Genomic DNA, 21,233 nt, shown 5'->3' with positions numbered 1-21,233 from the left:
TCCCCTGGGCTCTCTCCCATTTTTGGAGGACTCCCCTCCCTTTTTATCCCAATTTCCCTCTCTCTTTCCCCATTGCTGAGGGACTGGAGAGGCCCAGACTTCCCAAACCCTGATCCCTGAGATTCCCCTCGAATGTACAACCCTCCCTTGGCATTTTTCATTCCTATGGAATTCATGGCTTTTCCCCATTGCTCCTTTCAATACCCAATTCCATTTCTCAGCAAAGCTGCAGTTTGTTTGTAAAGGCAAATCTCTTTTTATTCCATTCACCCATCACTGGAATCCTTCCCATTGTTTATTTTCTCTCTCAGGGCTGGTTTTACCCACCCACAGCTTGTTTGGGAACACCAATCCCTCGTTCCTGTCAAGCCCAATCCGAGCTCCAAGCCCCGGGTGACAGCAGCAGTGACATTCCTGTGTGGGTACACGGAGCACAGCTCCCAAAAATCCCCGATTCCCTCTTGGCAACCACAGTCATGGCTTCAAACCAAACACAAACACACTCCAGCACAGCCCAACACCACACTGGGGTGACACCTCAAATGCCAACTCAATAATTCAATAATTTAATAACTCAGTAATGCAAGAATGCAAGAATTCAAGCATTCAATAATTTGATAATTCGATAATTCAATAGTTTAATAATTCGATAATTCGATAATTCAATAGTTTAATAATTCAAGAATTCGAGAATTCAATAGTTTAATAATTCAAGAATTCGAAAATTCAATAGTTTAATAATTCAAGAATTCGAAAATTCAATAGTTTAATAATTCAAGAATTCGAAAATTCAATAGTTTAATAATTCAAGAATTCGAAAATTCAATAGTTTAATAATTCAAGAATTCGAGAATTCAATAGTTTAATAATTCAAGAATTCGAAAATTCAATAGTTTAATAATTCAAGAATTCGAAAATTCAATAACTCAAGAACTCAAGAATTCAATAAATGAATAATTCAAGAATGCAAGAATGCAAGAATTCAGTAATTCGATAATGCAAGAACTCAAGAATTTAATAAATGAATAATTCAAGAATTCAAGAATTCAATAACTCAAGAATTCAAGAATTCAATAACTCAAGAATTCAAGAATTCAAGAATTCAATAACTCAATAATTTAGTAATTCAGTAATTCAAGAATTCAAGAATTCAAGAATTCAAGAATTCAAGAATTCAAGAATTCAAGAATTCAAGAATTCAAGAATTCAAGAATTCAAGAATTCAAGAATTCAAGAATTCAAGAATTCAAGAATTCAAGAATTCAAGAATTCAAGAATTCAAGAATTCAAGAATTCAAGAATTCAAGAATTCAAGAATTCAAGAATTCAAGAATTCAAGAATTCAAGAATTCAAGAATTCAAGAATTCAAGAATTCAAGAATTCAAGAATTCAAGAATTCAAGAATTCAAGAATTCAAGAATTCAAGAATTCAAGAATTCAAGAATTCAAGAATTCAAGAATTCAAGAATTCAAGAATTCAAGAATTCAAGAATTCAAGAATTCAAGAATTCAAGAATTCAAGAATTCAAGAATTCAAGAATTCAAGAATTCAAGAATTCAAGAATTCAAGAATTCAAGAATTCAAGAATTCAAGAATTCAAGAATTCAAGAATTCAAGAACTCAAGAATTCAAGAACTCAAGAACTCAAGAACTCAAGAACTCAAGAACTCAAGAACTCAAGAACTCAAGAATTCAAGAATTCCCTCCCCAGGAAATGCAGAGCTCGCCTTTCCTCAACGTTTCCTCCATTCCCAACGGCATCAATTCGCTGACTCTGCAAATTCCGCCCGGAATTCCAGAGGATTTTTGGGATGGAAGCAATTCTCCTCCCCACAGCCACAGGGACGCCGCAGCCCCGAGGTCATTGATGGATTTTTTTGTTGGTAAAACCCAAGAAATAAACTGGATTTGTTCCATTCTCCTGGAATCATTGATCTCTGCTGAGAATTGAAAAATCGTGGTCGAAAATAAATGGAGGAAAATTAAAATGTGTCCCAAAAAAATGGCAAAATTCAGCTGGAGTGACTCAGGAAATGCTGCTGGCATCCAAATCCCTCTCCTATGTCAGCCTGCCCTGGAAAAACATTGGGACAGCAGCAAATCAGTGGGGGAAAATTCAGAAAAAAAGAATGAGGAGATTTATTCAGAATATCCTGAATATGTTACGGAGTCAAACCAAAGTGTCAAAAAAAAAAAATTTGAAAAATTAAAAAAAAAAAAACAAAAAAACAACAAACAAAAAACCCCCCACTAAAATAAAATATAAAATAAAATATAAAATAAAATATAAAATAAAATATAAAATAAAATATAAAATAAAATATAAAATAAAATATAAAATAAAATATAAAATAAAATATAAAATAAAATATAAAATAAAATATAAAATAAAATATAAAATAAAATATAAAATCCTTAAATCATGGAAATATTCCTAAAACTCATTTGGGAAATAAATGGAACCCTGCAGAGCAACAGGAGTCAAAGCCAGCATTGCCTTTGCAGAGGGGGCTCAATTTTTGATTTCTTTTCTGAATATTTCCGTGGAGCTGATGGAGTTTGGCTCGTGGCCAGTGATCCACTTTCAGCACAAAGAACTTTTAACTCCTCCCCCTCAGAAAGCATCATTTTATTTTATTTTTTGAATCTGCAAACTCAGGAAATCAAACCTCGAGGATTATTTTCAAGCTGTTCTCCCACCTTGATGCACGACGTGGAAAAAAGACTTTTCCAGAAATTAATTGGAAGGATAAAAATCTCCAAAAAAAAAAAAAAAGGCAGCTATTAAAAAAAAAAATCCTCTTGAGCAACATTTTTGCATAATTCTGACACAGCAACGCTCAGAGAGCAGCAGCTCCTTCATTATTATTGATTTACACTTGCCAGACCCAAAATAATCCAAATTTTCTCCAGTTTTCTGCAGCATTTCAGTTGGCCTGGTCCCTTATAACAACGGGAGGGGAGAATTTGGGAATTTAATTTGATTATAACAGAGCACGAATGAACAGTTTTGACAGAAAAGACGGAAAAATGTTCTTTGTGGAAGAAAAGAGAAAGAAATAATTCTTCATAATTCTTCAGGCCTGAGACCCCAAGGTGATTTCAGAGTAATTGAGGAAGAGAAAAAGGAAAAGAGAATTGGGGATAAGAGGAAAAGTTTCTTCCCACAAAGGGTGACCAAGCCATCAGGAAATCCTCGTCCCTGGAGGGATTTAAAATTTAAAATGTGGATGTGGCACTTGGGGAAAAGCTGGATTCAATCTTCTTAAAGGTTTTTTTTTTTTTTTTTTCCAACCTAAATTCCATTATTGTCTGTTTTGTAAAAATTCCAAGCTTCGAAACTGATCTTAAACCACCGAGTGGGTTTTGTTGTTGTTGTTGTTGTTATTTATGGTTTCCTTCTCACAAAACCAAAATTTCCCAGCCAGAAAATAAAAGCCATGCAAGAAGGATAAGGGGACAAGTCATGGGTGGAGCAGGGTTTAGGATATCCCAAAAAAAAATTTAAAAAAAAAAAAAAAAAAAAAAAAAAGAAAATAAAAAGAAAATCAGAAGAGGTGGAAAGTCCCAAACCAAGTGGATTTGGGGAAAGCCCCGAGGAGCTCCAAAGCCGCATCCCAGCTGTGCCCAGAATCTCGCCTTTGTTAAACCTGTCACCTGTCACCTGTGGGGCCACGGGGGATTTGGAACGGGATCCTGAGCCCGGGGCAGGAGAGGTCACTGCTGACCCCTGGAGCTCCAAAAACCAGGATTGAGGGATCAGGGAACAATCCAGAACCCGCCGGGGTGGCACAGGGGGATCCTTGCTCCTCCCTGCAGAGAAAACATTTGCTGAGCTGTCCCCTCTGCTCCGGGATAACCAAAATAATCGGAATAACCAATGGTGCGCTCCCGATCCGCCAGAGACAACAGCCAAAATTCACAATTTCACGGGAATTTAACTCCAGCTCGCTCCCTCACCTCCAAACCGAGGAGCCAGCAGGGAAGTTGGGATTTTAGGGATTAGCTGGAAGTTTAGGGATGCGATTTCAAAACTGCTGGGCTGGAACAGGAATGTTCTCCCTGCTCTGTGACAGCCTCCAACCTGCTTAAAAACCTCAGGAATGGAAAACACAGAATCGCAAAAGAACAACAGCAGCACCCAGAATTCTGCACTTCCCTGCAGCATTTCCATGGAAAAGGGACACTCCAAAAGGCTGGAAGGGCAGCACAGGGCTGGGGATGATTTTTGTCTGTGTAAATGGGGTAATTGCACCACTTAATTAGTGGCTTGTCTATTTTATTTTGTCTTTACTCAGAGTTAGGGTTAAAAACACGAAGGAGATGAATTATCTCGTGTTTGGGCTTGGTTGTTTATTAAATTTTATCTAAAACACAAAGAGTTCTGCAACGCTTCCAGCCACCAGCTAAAAGTGAGCAAAATTGAGGGAAATCCAGCTGGTTATAAAGTATTTTAAAGATAATTAACAGCTGTATTATTGATACTTTTGACCCAATAACCAAACCTCTGTGACTGCAGTGTGGGATTTCCTATCCAATCAATAATTACTGCCTGAAACCATGGAGAAGAAGGAGGAAGAAAGAGGAAAGAGACACCCAAAATCCTCCATCTTATCCCATACCCATTACTGTATTATAAAAACCCCAAATTCCAAACCCTTCACCATGTGAGATCACACACTTCTATTTCACTCCACACCCCCGATTTTAACTCCATCACTCAAATTTGGAAACTTCTCCAAGGCCTCGGGTCAAAAGCAATGTTTTTTGGGGGGATCAGTGCCAGAAATCTCAAAATTCTCAGATTTGTGGGTTCCAAAATTCTGCCGGCAGGGATGGAGAGGAGGGATCAGCCTGCAGGGCCGGGTCTGTGCCCCCTGTGCCACCTCTCACTACTCTGGGGCACCTGGGCACTGCCAGGGCCGTGCCACACCCAAAATACCTGAGAGAACCCAAAACATCTGCTAAAACCCCTTGGCACACCCAAAATACCTGAGAGAACCCAAAATATCTGCTGAAGCCTCTTGGAGCACCCAAAACACCTGCCCAAACCCTGTGCCACACCTGAAATACCTCCTAAAACCCAGTGTCACACCCAAAATACCTGCTCAAACCCAAAACACCTGCTCAAACCCTGTGCCACGGCCAAAATTCCTGCTTAAAATCCATGTCACGCCCCAAATACCTGCTCAAACCCCGTGCCACACCCAAAATTTCAGCTCTAAACCCACAACACACCTGAAATACCTGCTCAAACCCAATGCCACACCCCAAATACCTCCTAAAACCGAGTGTCACACCTGAAATACCTGCTCAAAATCCATGCCACACCCCAAATACCTGCTCAAACCTCATACCACACCCCAAATACCTCATAAAACAGTGTCACACCTGAAATACCTGCTCAAACCCAATGCCACACCCCAAAAACCTGCTCAAACCTGTGCCACACCCCAAAATACCTCCTAAAACCGAGTGTCACACCCAAAATACCTCCTAAAACCCTGTGCCACACCCAAAATATCAGCTCAAAACCCACACCACACCCCAAATAACTGCTTAAACCCTGTGTGACACCTCAAATACCTCCTAAAACCCAGTGTCACACCCCAAAATACCTGCTCAAACCCAAAACACCTGCTCAAACCCTGTGCCACACCTGAAAAACCCTCTAAAACCCAGTGTCACACCCAAAATACCTCCTAAAACCCAGTGCCACACCCAAAATACCTGCTCAAACCCAAAACACCTGCTCAAACCCTGTGCCACACCTAAAATATCTGCTCTAAACCCACAACACACCCCAAATACCTGCTCAAACCGAGTGTCACACCCCAAATATCTCCTAAAACCCTGTGCCACACCCAAAATATCAGCTCAAAACCAAAATATCTGCTCAAACCACACATCACACCCTAAATATCTGGTCAAAACCTCACATAATACCCAAAATACCTGCTCAAATCACATGCCACGCCCAAAAGATGAGCTCAACACCCACACCACACCCCAAATACCTGCTTAAACCCTGTGCCACACCCCAAAATACCTCCTAAAACCCAGTGTCACACCCAAAATACCTCCTAAAACCGAGTGTCACACCTGAAATACCTGCTCAAACCCGAAATACCTGCTCAAACCCCATTTTTAATTGGAACACCGAAGAAGATCAGCTCTTGCAGGATTTTCTTGCACAGGAACATCGATGTTTCACGCAGTGTTTGATCCCCACGGTAAAATCCCAAATTTCCTTCCCCCTCTAACATTTCTGGTTTCTTTCACCTTCCAGTTCTTTCCTGTTCGCCCAATTTCTTCTCCTCCTTCCCTCCCCCCAGGTTCAGGGGGGTGATTTGGGGACAGAGGACACAGAGCCAGGCACAGCCCCAGTGTTTGGAGCCTCAGCTCCAGCTCCTCTCATCCATAACCCAAAGACACCAAATTCCAGCCCTGTGGAAAGAGGAATCTGCTCATTCCCACCCCACACAGAGAATAAAAGAAAGAAAAAAAAAAAAAAAAAAGAGTGAATTTTACTCAAAATTTTTGGCACCAACCATCCAATCTTCCTCAAGCAACTTGGGAAACAATGATAGAAAAATTACGAATTTTAATAATATTTTTGAAAGTAAAGATTCTTTCCCTGATGTATCAAGGTCTAGGAAAGCTTAAATAGGAAATTGCTGAACAGAGACCCCCCCCTCAGTGCTGTTTGGAAAATCTGTTTATTTTTGGGGGGCAGGGCCATGATCTCTGCAGGGCTTGGTTTGGTGATGCTCAGCAAACCTCTCCCAGTAAATAAAATTGTATCAGGTAATTAAAAAATTAGAGACCAAAAATCCCTTACAAAATCATCACAAAGCAGAATTGCTGCTTCCTCCCGTTGCTGCACCGGGAGGAAAAAGGAATATTTGAGTTTTTGCATCACTGATCAATGAAGTCAGTCAGCGAGAGACTCAGATTTGTTTAAATCGAAATTAAAATTCGAGGGGAATTACAAGTGGCCCTGAATTGGGTAGGAGGAGCAGCTCCTCCAGCTTGTCCCAGCCTGAGGCACAGCTGGGTGTGTCACTGCAGCCCAAACTCTGCCAGTCATGTGAATAAAAATCACATTTCTGAGCTGGCAAAACACACACGGCACAACACCCTCCCGTGCTCTCCATGGGGACAAAGAGCTGCAGAGTTCCCTTTTTGGGCTGCACTGCTGGGCCTTTCTTTGGCGATTTTTTGGGGGGTTTTTTTATGAGCAAAAAATAGATTTTCTGGCTCATGACCCTTGGTGCTGTGTCCCTGCAGCAAGAAATGCATTGGGGCTTGCAGAGAGCACATCTGTGGGATGAGCAGAGCAGCCCCAATTTGTGCTGGATTATCCCAAACCAGGCTGGAATTCTATTATCACTCCATCAGTTCCTTGTGCCATTTTTTTTTTTGTTGGTGCTGCTCAATCCCTGCAGCCATGGGGGAAACTCTGCTGCTGCTTCCTGACACCAGCAAGAGGAGGAAAACGCCACCAGGTGTAAAATGACAACCCTGTGAACACAGCACCTGCCGGCCCTTATGGATCCCAGGCCTGATATTCTGATTTTTGAACAGCAGAAACCTGCAAGACATCGGGGCTGGCCACTAGCAGGGGGTAAAGGGGGTACAAATAATCATTAACTGGGTGAAAATGATCGCTAAGAGGGTGATTTAATGATTTGATATTAATATGAAATTAGAATTTAGTAATTAAATAAATAATAAATTAATACTAAATAAATTAAATAAATCAATAAATCAATTATAATATTATTAAATTAAATAATATTATATAGTATTAATAATAGATAGATATTATTATTTTTATTGTTATTGTTATTAACCTAAGCACTTGCTCTTCCTGGGAAATTCCCAAGCCATTCTGCAGGATTTCAACCTCAGCATTTGGCACCATTTTAAGAAAAAAAAAAAAAAACCAACAAAACAAAACAAAACAAAAAAAAAAAAAAAAAAAAAAAAAAAAAAAAAAAAGCCCAGCACAGAGCAATGGGCTGCAGGTCCCAGGCACTGCAGGTGCCTCTCTCCAGCACAGGATCATTTATTCTGAATTCCCACCCCAAACAGTGACTGATTTTCTCAAAACCAGCCTGAGGTGTGCACAGGCAGCTCCCACCGCCCCAGAAATCAGAAATATCTGGAATTTCAACCTCCAAACCCCCAACAAATCAGAGAAAAGCGAGGAGCATTCCCTCCCCACAAACAGGAGCTGCTGCTTGGGCTCCCTGAGAATTCAAACCCAGCTTTCCCAGTTCCACACAAACTTTGCACCCCAAACCCCATCCAAAACCCCAAACCCCATCCCCGACCCCAAACCCCAAACCCAAATCCCATCCCCGACCCCAAACCCCATCCAAAACCCCAAACCCCAAACCCCAAATCCCATCCCTGACCCCAAATCCCATCCCTGACCCCAAACCCAAATCCCATCCCCGACCCCAAACCCCATCCCCGACCCCAAATCCCAGTTTTGCTGAGGAAAAAGGATGAGCAGGAGATTGCTCCTGCATTTACCAGGCCCTGCTTTTGGTGAAACTGCCCGAGGATTCAGCAGAAAACGTAACAGAGGATGGCTCATTCTCAGGAAAGCATAAATATCCTAAATTTGGTGATTCTGATCCATTCTGCCTCCAAACCACCTCATTTTCCCCCAGCATCCCCACCTTCCTCCCGCACGGCTCCAGCAATCACACAAGGCACAAAAATACGATTTTTTAAATTTTTTTTTTTTTTTTTTTTTTTTTTTAAGTTTATGGCTGAGCTTATCCCATAAAGCTCAGAAAATCTGGGCTGCACACAAAGCAAGCCACAAAGAGAAAAAAAAAAAAAAAAATCCTCCATCACCAACACAAGCAAACATTTTTCTCCGGGAAAATGTTTTCTCCACGTGCTCCCGTGTAGTGAGATTAATTCTGCTTTTAAGATTTGTTTGCAGCACTGGAGCGTTTTGCTTTGAAGCTAAATCGTGAAAGATGCCATGAAGTGAGAAATAATAAGCCAAGTGACAGGAATTTTACACTGGATATTGATGGGTGACCCAGAAAGTGGGAAGAAAATAGAAAAATAAAACATAAGGAGAGGTCCTGAGAGGAGAAAACCAAGCAAAATGCAAATTGAAAAAAAGGGGAGAGGGGAGATAGAAATGTAAAATAAAAGGGGATTAGGGGAAAAAAGAGAGAAGTGTAGGATGGAGGTGGCTGGGAGGTGAATTAACAAAAATCCAGATTTCCTTCGAGGATTTTTGGCACAGATCCTCACGGGTGGACAAGGTGAGATTTCCCCTCCCTGCGGTGCAGGAGGGGCTGCAAAGAGATTCCAGCTGCAGAAAAATCCAAATTGTGGCATCAGCCCGGCTAAAAATGACCCCTAAACCAATCACCCCAATTCAGGGAATTCTCCAATTCTCCTGCTCTGAGCGAGGGAATAATTCAGGATGATCAGGGCGGCTCTGAAATTCAACTTTCACCCCTCAGAACCGGAGGGTTTCCAGCTCAGGAGCTGCCAAAAGACGTTTTTGTGACTGGAAAACGCTGCCATAGCAACGACATCTCCCAAATTCGGGAATGTTTTGCACTGCACGAAAGGTGTCGGAGGCTTTGGGGTTGTTGAAGATGTAACAAAATGTGGTTTTTGGTGTCAAATCCTCCTGGTGGAGGAGAAATGTTCTGCAGCAGCCTCAAAACCAGCCCGGATTTTCAAGGTTCGCTCCATTCCCTGAGCCAGGAGCATCTCCTGCCCTTCATCGTCACCAGGGAAAAAAAAAAAAAAAAAAAGAATTCTCTCGGCAGTCAGAGAGAGAGGCACTGAAAAAAAAAAAAAAATGAATCGCTTCTAGCAAAGACTCCTATTAAATATTTCAGGTTTTGTCTCTGGATACTCATTCCTCACGGGGGGAATAAAAATCCCACGTTCCTGGTGTCGCTCCGGCTCACGGTGGGAAAAGAAACATTTTGTGAAGCTGGGACCAATCAGCGAGACTTGAATGGGAATACGATGGCAACCACGAGCATTTCCCATAAAAAGCCAAAAAACAAAGATACAGGACGTATAGAATATATATGGAATAGATTTCATCACTATCTACATGGAATATGGAATATGGAATATGGAATATGGAATATGGAATATGGAATATGGAATATAGAATATGGAATATAGAATTTGGAATATGGAATATGGAATATAGAATATAGAATATAGAATATAGAATATAGAATATAGAATGTATCTATATAGAATATACAGAATATATATAAATATATAGGAATATATAAAAATATAGGAATATATAGGAATATATAGGAATAATATCAACAAAAATATAAATATATATTTTATATATAAAAAATATAGGAATATAGAATTTGGAATATAGAATATATCTATATATAATACACAGAATATATATAAATATATAGGAATGTATAAAAATATAGGAATGTATATAAATATATATGAATATATAGGAATAATATCAATAAAAATATAAATATATATTTTATAGATAGAGGAATATAGAATTTGGGATATAGAATATATCTATATAGAACATACAGAATATATATAAATATACAGGAATATATAAAAATATAGGAATATATAGGAATATATAGAAAAATATATATAATTTATAGGAATATAGAATTTGGAATATAGGCTATAGAATATAGAATATAGAATGAATATAGAATACAGAATATGGAATATAGAATATGGAATACAGAATTTGGAATATAGAATTTGGAATATAGAATATATCTACATAGAATACACAGAATAAATATAAATATATAGGAATGGATGAACAAAACCAGGAGCCCATCAGCAATCCCACTCCTTTAAGCCTGTCCAGGATCCCATTTTGGACAATTTTTTGCTGCTGTGTTTGCTTTGTTTTGCCAGGATTATTTAAGTATTCAATGTTTTCACTCTCCAAAAGCGAATTAAGGGATTTTCCCAGCTCACAGACGAGCACCATTATCCCACGTGAACCTTCCAGGGGAGCTGGAATAACAAACATTGCCAATTCCAAAGTGTCAAACCATTACTGGGCAACTTTTCTGCCTCCAAACCCGACTTTTAAAAGGTTGCAGCAACACCAAACCAAGCAAAAAGAGAAAATAAAAAGTATTGGGGAGGTAACTGTGGGTGACTTTAAAATCAAACATGTCAAGCTCAAAAAAAAAAAACCCAGCAAAAACTGACCCAAACCCATCCGTGTGGATGTTCAGAAAAACGCAACAAACCACAAACAAATCCTCCCCTGCCTGGGAGGGATCTTCAGAGGAAAAATTCACACCAAATTCCGAATAAAAATGAACTTTTGTATCGGATTGAAGCAGAAACTCCCCAGGCAGGGCCGAGCCCTGGGAACGGGGGTGGGATCGTGTGGGGTTTTTTAGGAATTGATGGCAGAGGTTGGAGACACCTTGGGCAGCACAGAAGCGGGAATTTGGGCAGAAAACAAACCCCAAGCGAGACATTTTCATGACAAAAAGGACACGAGGATAATACCAGGAGTGTTAAAAAAAAAAAAAATGAAGAAAAAGCAAAATGAAATCATCTTTCCTCCCAAGCCTCACAGAAACTCCTACAGAGAAAAGCAAGTGCCACTGCATCCTTACAATTTTTATTTTTTTTTTTAAAAACATCTTTAATTTTCTCTTTGCTGAGCAGTTTTTATTCTCCTGGCACAGTTTGAAACTCTGAGCCAGCTCGGGGAGCTGTGAGCACACACAGGAGCTTCCCCTGGGGAAAAATCCTCTCCAGTGGGGCACACAAATAATAACCCCAAATAAATCACCCCGAATAAATAAATAACCCCAAATAATAACCCCGAATAAATCACCCCAAATAAATCACCCCAAATAAATCACCCCAAATAAATGACACCAAATAAATAAATCACCCCAAAAAATAAATCACCCCAAAAAATAAATCACCCCAAATAAATAAATAACCCCAAATAAATAACCCCAAATAAATCACCCCAAATAAATAAATGCCCCCAAATCTCACTGCACCAGGCTCAACAAACTCTTGCCAAAACAAATCCAAGCCCCCGTGTTTGGCTGGTGCATCCCAGGGGAAGGAAAAGGATCTACCCAGGAATGATGTTTAAACCTTCTGGCTCCAAAAAAACCAAAAAATAAAAAATAAATTAAAAAAATAAATTAAAAAAAAAATAAAAAGGATCCAGCAGGAGTTACCAGAAGGGAAAAGACATGACAAGGTGCCTGGAAACTCCATTTTCCTGTGGTGTGACAGTTCAGTTTGTTGAAATCCATCAGCTGTGTTTTAGGTTTTGAAGGCTGAAGTAAGAATTTGTATTTTTGGCAGGGTGGTTCAGAGAAGGGTGCCCCAAGGGGATTGGGGAAAAGAGAAAAAAAGGCTGCCCTGAGCAAACACAAAAGGGAAATTTCCTCGGTGAGGAAATGTGGTTTTTTCTTTCTGATTAAATCACCTTTCCGGCAGCACCATCCAGAAATAGGAATTATTTCCACACCTGAGCTCTTCCAGAGAACAGAAAAGCGAACACAGGAGCGACCTCACCCATAAAACCCCCATTGAGCCGGGCTGGGTGAGCTGAGCCCTGCCGGGAATAAACATTCCAGAGGGAAAAGAGCTCAGGAGCCCCGGGCACAATCAAACAAACCCCCCCCAATCCACGCTGGTTTGGAATTTATTGGGAATTTTCTCTGGCTCACAACAACGGGGTCAGTTCCAACAGAATCCCAGGAGCTGAAGTGGCTGCCCCTCATCCCCGGTACCTCTGGGTCTGGGGTTACACAAAGGCACAGTGGGAAATATTTGGAGAAATCTTTTTCAACATTGATTTTTTTCCACCCACGTTACGGCAGAGCAACGTTGTACTTTTGATTCAGCTCTACATGGGAGCCTCCCTGTACAAGAAATAAATTTATTTCTTGATAATCAGCCCCAGAACAGTTCCCTTCTTCACCAGCACGCTGGAAAAACAGAACCAAACCCCTCCTCGGCCCCTGATTGTAATCTTCCACACAAACTGCTGAAAATAAACGTGGAGCACAGGAATTATTTAAATATCAAACTTGGGAGCAGCTCCCTGAACAGCCACACCAGCTCTTCAGGAAAATGAAATTGTTTCTTGTGCAGGGAATAAAAAAGTGATGCGGAGCCAGAGGGATCATCCCGTGTTTGCTCTTCCCCAAACAACAAACGGGGATGTGATCCACAGGCTTCTGTTCTTCCCAAAAAGAAAAAAAAAATAATGGAGCAAAACCATCTCAAAAAAAAAAAAAAAAAAAAAAAAGAAAAAGAAAAAGGCAGAGCCAGACCTGTCAGTCCCGAGCTCTGGAAATAGTGTGACCTGAAAGCAGCAGAGCCACAGGGGATGAGCAGAGCACAGCGAGATCCAGAGTTATTCCAGGCTGCAGGAAAATCCAATCCTGGCGTGTGCAGGGAGGGTGGTGGGGACCCTTCTGAAACCAAAATGCTGCCACAAAAACATTTCCTCTCTCTCTGAAATCACCCATTCCCCCAGGAACCCCGAGCTCAGCCGGGGATTTGTGTCCCCAAAATCTTTCTCTGGAGTTTTCAAGCCCAACCTGCTCAGTGCTCGAAGAGGAAAAACCAAAATGTTGGGAGCAAAGGAGCGGCTCCCGGGAGGAGGGAGGGCAGCGCCTCCAATCCACTGCCAGCCCCTACAGCACCACAGCTCCCACCCCAAAAAAAGAGATTTTTGCACAAGTTGTTTATAGGAACAAATCCTCCACAGCCACCGGGGTTGTGTCTTTAGGGGTAGAGATGGACCCTTGGCTTTTGGTGAAAGCTGCACACAAAAATTTTTAAAAATAGGGAAAATTTTTCATTTTTATATATTTTTTTAACTAGCCATTTATCTATTATCCCCAGGATTTTTTGAAATTTTTTTTGAGGTGTTTTACCCACAGAGTGACAGGTGTTTAGCAGCACTCAGGGATTTCTGAACAGGAGGGATTTTAGGACGTGCTCGAACTCTGCTGATTTCACTGGTACATATGGAATAAAAGATAAAGCATATCCAAATATTTCAGGGATGAAAATAAGTGAGAATCTCTCCATGAGACATTCCAAAAAGTACTTATAGCAGAAAGCATTAAAAAAAATAAATTAAAAAAAAAAATAAAAAAATAAATTAAAAACCAGGACCATGACCCTGCTCAGCCAGCAATCAGCCAGGAATTTTTATTTTCCTTTCTCTCACAGAATATTCCAAGCTGGAAGGGACCCACAGGGATGATCCAGCTGCCAGCCCTGCACTGGAATTCCCGAGTGCCTCTCCTGGAATGTGACACCGCAGAGCAGCAGTGACCACGGCAGGGGAGGGTTGTGTTTGCTTTGAGGCACATTCGTTATTTATGTGCAATATTCCGCGCCTGAGACAACAGAATTCCCCCGGTGCGAGTAAAGCCCAGTCCTGGGGGATGCTCCCCCTGATCCTGGAGGTCTCCCGGATTTTTCCCGGGGGTTGGAGCCCCCCGGGATGGGCGGAGAGGAGAAGGGGGAGGCTCAGCCTGAGCCGGACACTGCAGAGCTCAGCAGATCCTGCTAAGCTGGGCTTTACAAATCCCTCCCTCAGCACCAAAAGCAGCTGACAGCCACAATGAAGAGCCTTTTATCCCTTCCTGGGAACAACACGAGCTTTGCCTTTGGGATGTTCTGCTTCCTAACAGGAGAATTTTGCCTGAACAGCCCCCCCTGGATCAGCCCGGCTCAAAGGAAGTGGCTGCTCCACACCTGAGCTAAAAACGAGGTGAAAACATGAAAACACCGCCACCCTCCACAACTAAATCCTGAAATATGTTCCACCAGCCCTGGCTGGAAGGATAAACCTCAAGCACAAAGCTAAAGCTGGGATTATCCCAGCTCCCTGCATCCTTCCTTCCCAGGCGCTCAGGGATAAAAGCACCTGGAGGAACGGGACACAGCCACGCTCCAGGAGCTGCCTCCCTCTCCAAAGAGCTCCAAAAAAACCCCATTTTTAGGTGTGTCAGCCTCCACAATCCATCAGAGTCACCTTGAGGCTGCGGAGGAGCAGAGAGATAAAATGAAGCTGCAGCCTGAGGCTCCTGGGCAGCCGAGCACGAATCCCTGGATTTCTCCCCTTTTCCTGCCCTGCTTCCACGGCAGACTCACCTCGAAGGCTTTTTGTGTTTTAAACTCCACGGCAGAACAGAAACACCGAGGTTTTTATCCTCTTTAAGAGAAGGGAAATTGGAGATGGACACCAAATAAACACAAAGCCCAAAATCCGGGGTGAAATCCCAACTGGCAGGGGTTGATCCGGCTGGAAAGGAGCCAGGACACGGCCCCGGGGCTGCCCCTGCAGCAGCTCGGACCCCACAGCCCCAGCCCAGCCTAAGCAAACTCAAGCCTAAGTGGTTAAACTTTGATTCTTTGCTGCTCCTTCCCAGAAATACCAAGTCATGATCTGTTTGTTGTTGGTTTGTTTTTTTTTTTTTTTTGCCCAAGGCCCCAGGGAAGTGTAACAGGAGATGACAGTGGGAAATTCAGGAAGAAAGCTTTCTCCCTGTGTTTATTGGGAGGAAATAAATTTATTCAGACTAACTAGTCAGAAAAAAAAATAAATAAATGTTTCCCTTAAATCAGTTATATATATATATTTTTTTTTTTCTTACATAATGATATAATTCCTCTGAGGGGAATTTGGTTTTTAAAATGTTAACAGAACTCTTTCCAAACCACGGATCAAAACTAAAAGCTGCATTGCAGTGTTTTCAAATGCTATAGTAAAACAAAAAAAAAAACATTAAAAAAAAGTGGTTGGTCCAGGTCTATTTTTGCTCCTAAGAGCTTTTGAAGACTGAAATCCTGCTTTTCCTAGAAGGAACTCTGCTCTGGTGGTGCCTTTCCACAGATCAGGATTCCTTGCCCCTGCCAGGTGTTATTTGTTGGAGCAAAGCAGCCACTCCAAACCAATAAAATAACAAAAAATAACCAAAAAAAAAAACCAAAAAAGCCAGCAGCACTTCCCACTCCTGCTGCAGTGGGATCCATTGGGGATCGAGTTACAGCAGAGCTCAGGGCTGCAAATAAAGAGGACAAAGAACAAGGGAAGATTTTTTTTTTTGTGTTCACTTCCACTCGAGCAAACTCCAGCTCTTCCCACAGAACTCCAGCTGATGGCTCCTCCTTGGGAAACAGAAGCTGGATTTGAGGACACATTGCATTGGCTGGGCTGATTAAAATCCCAAATAATTACAATTTTTGCCTTAGGAAGGGAAAGGTAAACTCTAAGCTTCGGAGCTTCTAAGATTTTTCAAGATAGCAAATAACCCCCCCAACCTGAATATCCACGTAAAATAAATATCAATACAAATAAATACATCCACTCTCCTTGTTTGTTTTTCATTTCCATGGTAGGAAATTACCAGTTGCTAGGGTTTGTTTTTTTCCTTTTTTTTTTTTTTTTTTTTAACCCTCAAGAAAGGAATTATCTCCTGCCCGAAAGACACAAAAACCTTTTCCAAAGCATCACAGTTGCTGCTCTCCCAGACAACAGATACTTTATAGACAAAGCCACATTATGAGCGGGAAAAAGAGAATTCTAAACCGCAATTCTCTTCCAAACACGGCACTGTAAAGGATTTACAGGAGATGCATTTTAATCTGTTTTTAATATGTCTGAGGGTTTGTTTATTTATTTAGGGGGGAGGGGAACTTGCTGACATTTGGTTCTTTATCCAGTGGCACAGATACATTTTCCCTCCCAGTATTTGCTGGCCAAGTCCAGCCCTCAGCTGCTGGGCAGGATTGATAACCAATTTGATTTTTCTATTGTTAACAGGCTGCTGGGGGTGCTACAGCTTTAACCTTCACAGAAAGACAATTAATTTGGCAGGACACGGGGTATTTCATATTAAAAAATACAACGACATCAAGCTGTTCATGCTCATAATTCACCCCTTTTTTTTTTTCCTTGCAGCTGTTCTGCAACTTTCACCGGCAAAGTTTCTGATGACCTCGAGGTTTTGGTGAGAATTTTAACAAACAGTGCAAGGAGTTGTGCTGATAATTCATTTTAGAGCCTCTTCAGCACCGTGCAGCACAGAACACGTTATTGATGACCAGAATATGAAATAGATGTCGCAGATGACCAGGACATGAAATAAAGCACCGCAGGCCAGGCTGGCTGGACATGAACCCAAAAATCTGCCCCTGAACCCCCGTCCCAAAGCAGCCCCGGGAGAGGGACCGGGAAGATGCCGGGCTGGGAAGGAGCCACATCCCGACCCTTTGTTCCCATTAAACCCCGGGAGCAGCCGGGCCCCAGCGGCTGCGGTTTGGGTTCATTTCGTTCCTTTTAAACGCGGAAAAAAATAAATCCCCAACTTGGGTCACATCCCGCAGCGCTGCCCAGAGCGGGGCCGCAGCCGCTCTGCGGGGCTGCCGGGGATGGAAATGCCGGGATGGGGATGAGGGGATGGGGATCGGGGGATGGGGATGAGGGGATGAGGATCCTGGGATGGGGATCTGGGGATGGAGATCCCGAGATGGGGATCTGAGGATGGAGATCTGGGGACGGGGAAGGACTCCGGGATGGGGACCCGGGGATGGGGATCCTGGGATAAAGATCTGGGGATGGAGAGGGATTCGAGGATGGGGATCCGGGGATGAGGATCCCGGGATGGAGATCTGGGGATGGGGAGGGATCCCGGGATGAGGACCAGGGGATGGGGATCCTGGGATGGGGATGTCGATATGTGGATGCGGGGATGGGGATCTGGAGATGGAGACCCCGGGATGGGGAGGGATCCCGGGATGGGGACGCGGGGATGGAGATCTGGGGATGGGGATCCTGGGATGGGAATCCTGAGATGGGGATGCCGGTATATGGATGCGGGGATGGGGATCGGGGGATGGGGATCTCGGGATGGGGATCCTGGGGATGGGGATCCCAGAATGCGGAGCCGGGAATGGAAATCTGGGAATGGGGATCCCGGGATGCGGCTCCCGGGGATGGGGATCCCGAAATGTGGACCCGGGTAAGGGATGCCGGGATGGAGATCCCGGGATGCGGATCCGGAGATGGGGATCTCGGGATGGGGATGCGGGGATGGAGATCCCAGGATGGGGATCCGGGCATGGGAATCCCGGGATGCGGCTCCCGGGGATGGAGATCTCGGGATGGGGATCCCAGGATGTGGATCCATGGCTGCGGATCCCGGGATGCGGCTCCCGGGATAACTCCGGTGCCGGCGGCTGCCGCAGGGGCGCGGCGGAGGCGCGGGCGGCCGCCCCAGTCGAGCATGCCCAGTCCCCGGCATGACATCAGCGCCCGAACCCGCGGCTCCCCCGCGCCCCCCGGGTCCCCCCAGACCCCCGGCACCCCCGGGGACCCCCGGGCCGCTCGCCCGGCGGCTTGGGGACAGCCCCGCCGGGGGGGCTCGGGCAGCGCCGCCGCCTCCATCCTGCTCCGCGGCTGCGGGAACAATGGAGGGGATGGCGGGGACGGCGGGGAGGGCTCGGGGGGACAGCGGGAAAGGGTCGGGGGACAGCGGGAAGGGGTAGGGGACAGAGAGGAGGGTTCGAGGGGACAGCGGGGATGGTTCGAGGGGGCAGCGAGGAAGGATGCTCGCCCCGCGCCGAAGGATGCTCGCCCCACCCGCGCGGATGCGGCAGACTCACCCCGATGACCACGGTCTCGTCGCCCTTGAATTTGGGGATGAATTTGTCCCCTCGCAGGATCTCGGCCTCGTTGAGGGGCCGGAAGCGGCACATCACCTTGATGCTGCACTCGGCGGGGTCCGCCATGGCGGCGGGCGGGCCCGGGGCTGCGCGGGGCAGGTGCGGCAGCGGCGGCGGGGCTGGGGCCGCGGGCGGGCGGGGCACGGAGCCCTCGCAGCCGCTCAGAGCCCGCGGACACGCCCCGCACCGGCCCCGCTCGGGCGCGGCTGCGCGGCCACCGCGGGGCCTCCCCCCGCAGCATCAGCGAGGGATGCGCTGGGAGGGACCCCGAGCATCCTCCCGGTGCTGCCGGTCCCGCTCCTTCCGCCGTCCCAGCTCGTCCAAGAGCCCGTCCAGCCCGGCCTGGAACATTTCCAGACATCCAGGGGGGCAGGCACAGCGGCTCTGGGCAGCCAGGTCCTCCTCACCCTCTCAGGGAAGGATTTCTTCCATCTAGCTAAACTAAAAATCCCCGAGTCCCTCCCCAGCTTTTCCCAGATGCTGGAAGCCTGCTATGGGCTCTCCTCACAGCCTTCTCCCCCAGCATTCCATAGGGAAGATGCTCTTGTTTCCATATCAGCTCGTGGTGACCCTCTGGATTTGTTCCCTCTCAAATCTCCCCTTGGCATCATCTCCCCTTGGCGTCTTTGTCCCTTTGTCTCTGACACAACTGGACCTAGAACCAGGTTAAAGGATATTTTTTCCTGCAATGTCACTCGGTGGCTCGTTCCTGGGAGGAAAAGCAGCAGCAATGGTGCCCCTGGGCGACGCTTTGACCTTGCTCAATTTACAAGAAGTTTTGTCACGATGCCGCCGGTGAATCAGCATCTGGGAAAAGCAGAGTCCGGAGCCTGCTCCTCCTCACCGGGGGTGCTGTCCTTGTCCTCCTTCCCTAAAAATGCTCCTTCCTTACTGCTAAGATCCCCTGCAATCCCCGTCCTGTCTCATTTGTTTCCCTGCATTCACATGATTTGAAACAAGTCTGAAATGCCACGGGAAGTCTCCTCCTCCTCCTCCTCCATCAGTTTCTCCCTACAAGAATCTCCCGCTTCAAGAACAATCCAAACATCCACGATGTCTTCTGGCAAGTTGCAGCCATGGCCCAGGCTCCAGCAACCCCTGGTGCTGGTTTCCACCAGAGTTTTATTCGATTACTCTCTGCTGTACAATGAAGGTGAGGGTGGACAATTTTACAGCACTTCGATGGAAATCTCCCTCTCTTGCAGTCGTTACCTGGGGTGGATGTGAGGAGCAGCCTGGAACAAAGCCTCTCACACCCTTCTTGAAAGCAATTCCACGGGGGAGAGTTAGCAACGTGCAGCATGTGATAAATCATTATTACATAATGGGATTTATTCCCCTGCATTACCAATTATCCCTTTTCTTTCTCTTACGTTTCAAGCTTTTACCCTGAATAGCGAATTTGTTAGTCATGACAAGTAGGGGCTTAGTCATAAAAGAGAAGACTTTGGATGAATTAATCCTTATTTTCCTCCATTATGGAGAGCTCATTTTGGAGTGAGATAAGCAAAACTCGATTTTTCTATTAGAGCAGGTATAATCTGCCATCAGGAAGAATGCACAGAGCCATCTTTTCCCAGCAGTGTTGTCACAAACAATGTGACATTGTCTGGAGTGCAGACAATACTGAATTGTCACCCAGCTGCTGCTATTTTTTTGCTACTTATTACCAGATTAGGTGAAGCAGCCTGGTAGGAAAATGAATTTTTCAGGCAGATTTGGGAGTGATCAGCACCTCCTTATAGGTCAGTGAGCTTCTCCCAGGTTGGGCTGGGTGCCTGAAGGTGGGATGGACAATTTGGTGAGACTCTGCTTTGTAAAAAGCAGGAAAACACAAAAAAAGCAGAGCTTAAATACTTCGTTGTTTTCACCTTCATTCATTTCGTTCACCTCTCAAACCAGGTCATTTTTCAGCTATGCACTTACAAGAAATCCACACGTTTTTCTGAGCTTACTTATACCTGAACATATGGAAATTGCCTTCCTACCAGCACCGCGAAAGTAAATCCACGAGAACGTGGATGTTATCTCCTTTTCCCACTTTCCCAGCTCTCCAGTTCAGCTCACCCTGGCAGATCAGATACGGTTTGACAGCAAGTTCTGATTTTTCCTGCAGAAATTCCTCACCTGAGCCAACCTCGGTTCAGTAAACACCCCAAGATAAGAGAATAATGAATGGGAATGATGAAGGAATAACAAATCCCCTCCTCGAGGACGGGATCATAAAGGAATGACAAAATCCCATTTCTCTGCAGGGGAGCCACCGGCACAGCCAAGGGGTTGAGGCTGCAGGAAAACCGAGGAGGGGACAAAGGTGACAAAGGACGCGAACAACAGCAGGACACGGATTGTGACAAAGGCGATCCCACAGAAACGAGGGAACATTTCAGCATTTCCATCGCTTCCCTTCACAGCTTCTGGGCTCTGGAGTTGGGGGGGAGCTGCAGGAAGAAGCAGCAAGGTTGAATTTCT

At 44.5% G+C, this 21,233-nt stretch overlaps 1 protein-coding gene across 2 annotated transcripts in view; it reads right to left on the bottom strand.

The window, feature by feature from the left end:
• KIF5C (kinesin family member 5C) overlaps positions 1-18,884 on the bottom strand; it is a 67,185-nt gene extending 48,301 nt beyond the window's left edge. For both annotated transcript variants that reach the window (XM_088168408.1, XM_014891652.2), the window contains exon 1: positions 18,702-18,884. In XM_088168408.1, coding sequence (XP_088024534.1) covers positions 18,702-18,827 — 126 coding nt within the window. In that variant the 5' untranslated portion in view covers positions 18,828-18,884. The remainder of the gene's footprint in view (positions 1-18,701) is intronic.
• Between the last annotated feature and the right edge of the window lie 2,349 nt (positions 18,885-21,233).

This window comes from Sturnus vulgaris, chromosome 7 (genome assembly GCF_052056855.1).
Source record: "Sturnus vulgaris isolate bStuVul1 chromosome 7, bStuVul1.hap1, whole genome shotgun sequence".
Taxonomy (NCBI): domain Eukaryota; kingdom Metazoa; phylum Chordata; class Aves; order Passeriformes; family Sturnidae; genus Sturnus; species Sturnus vulgaris.
The sequence above is the reverse complement of the archived record's forward strand: the minus strand, read 5'-3'. Positions and strand labels throughout refer to the sequence as shown.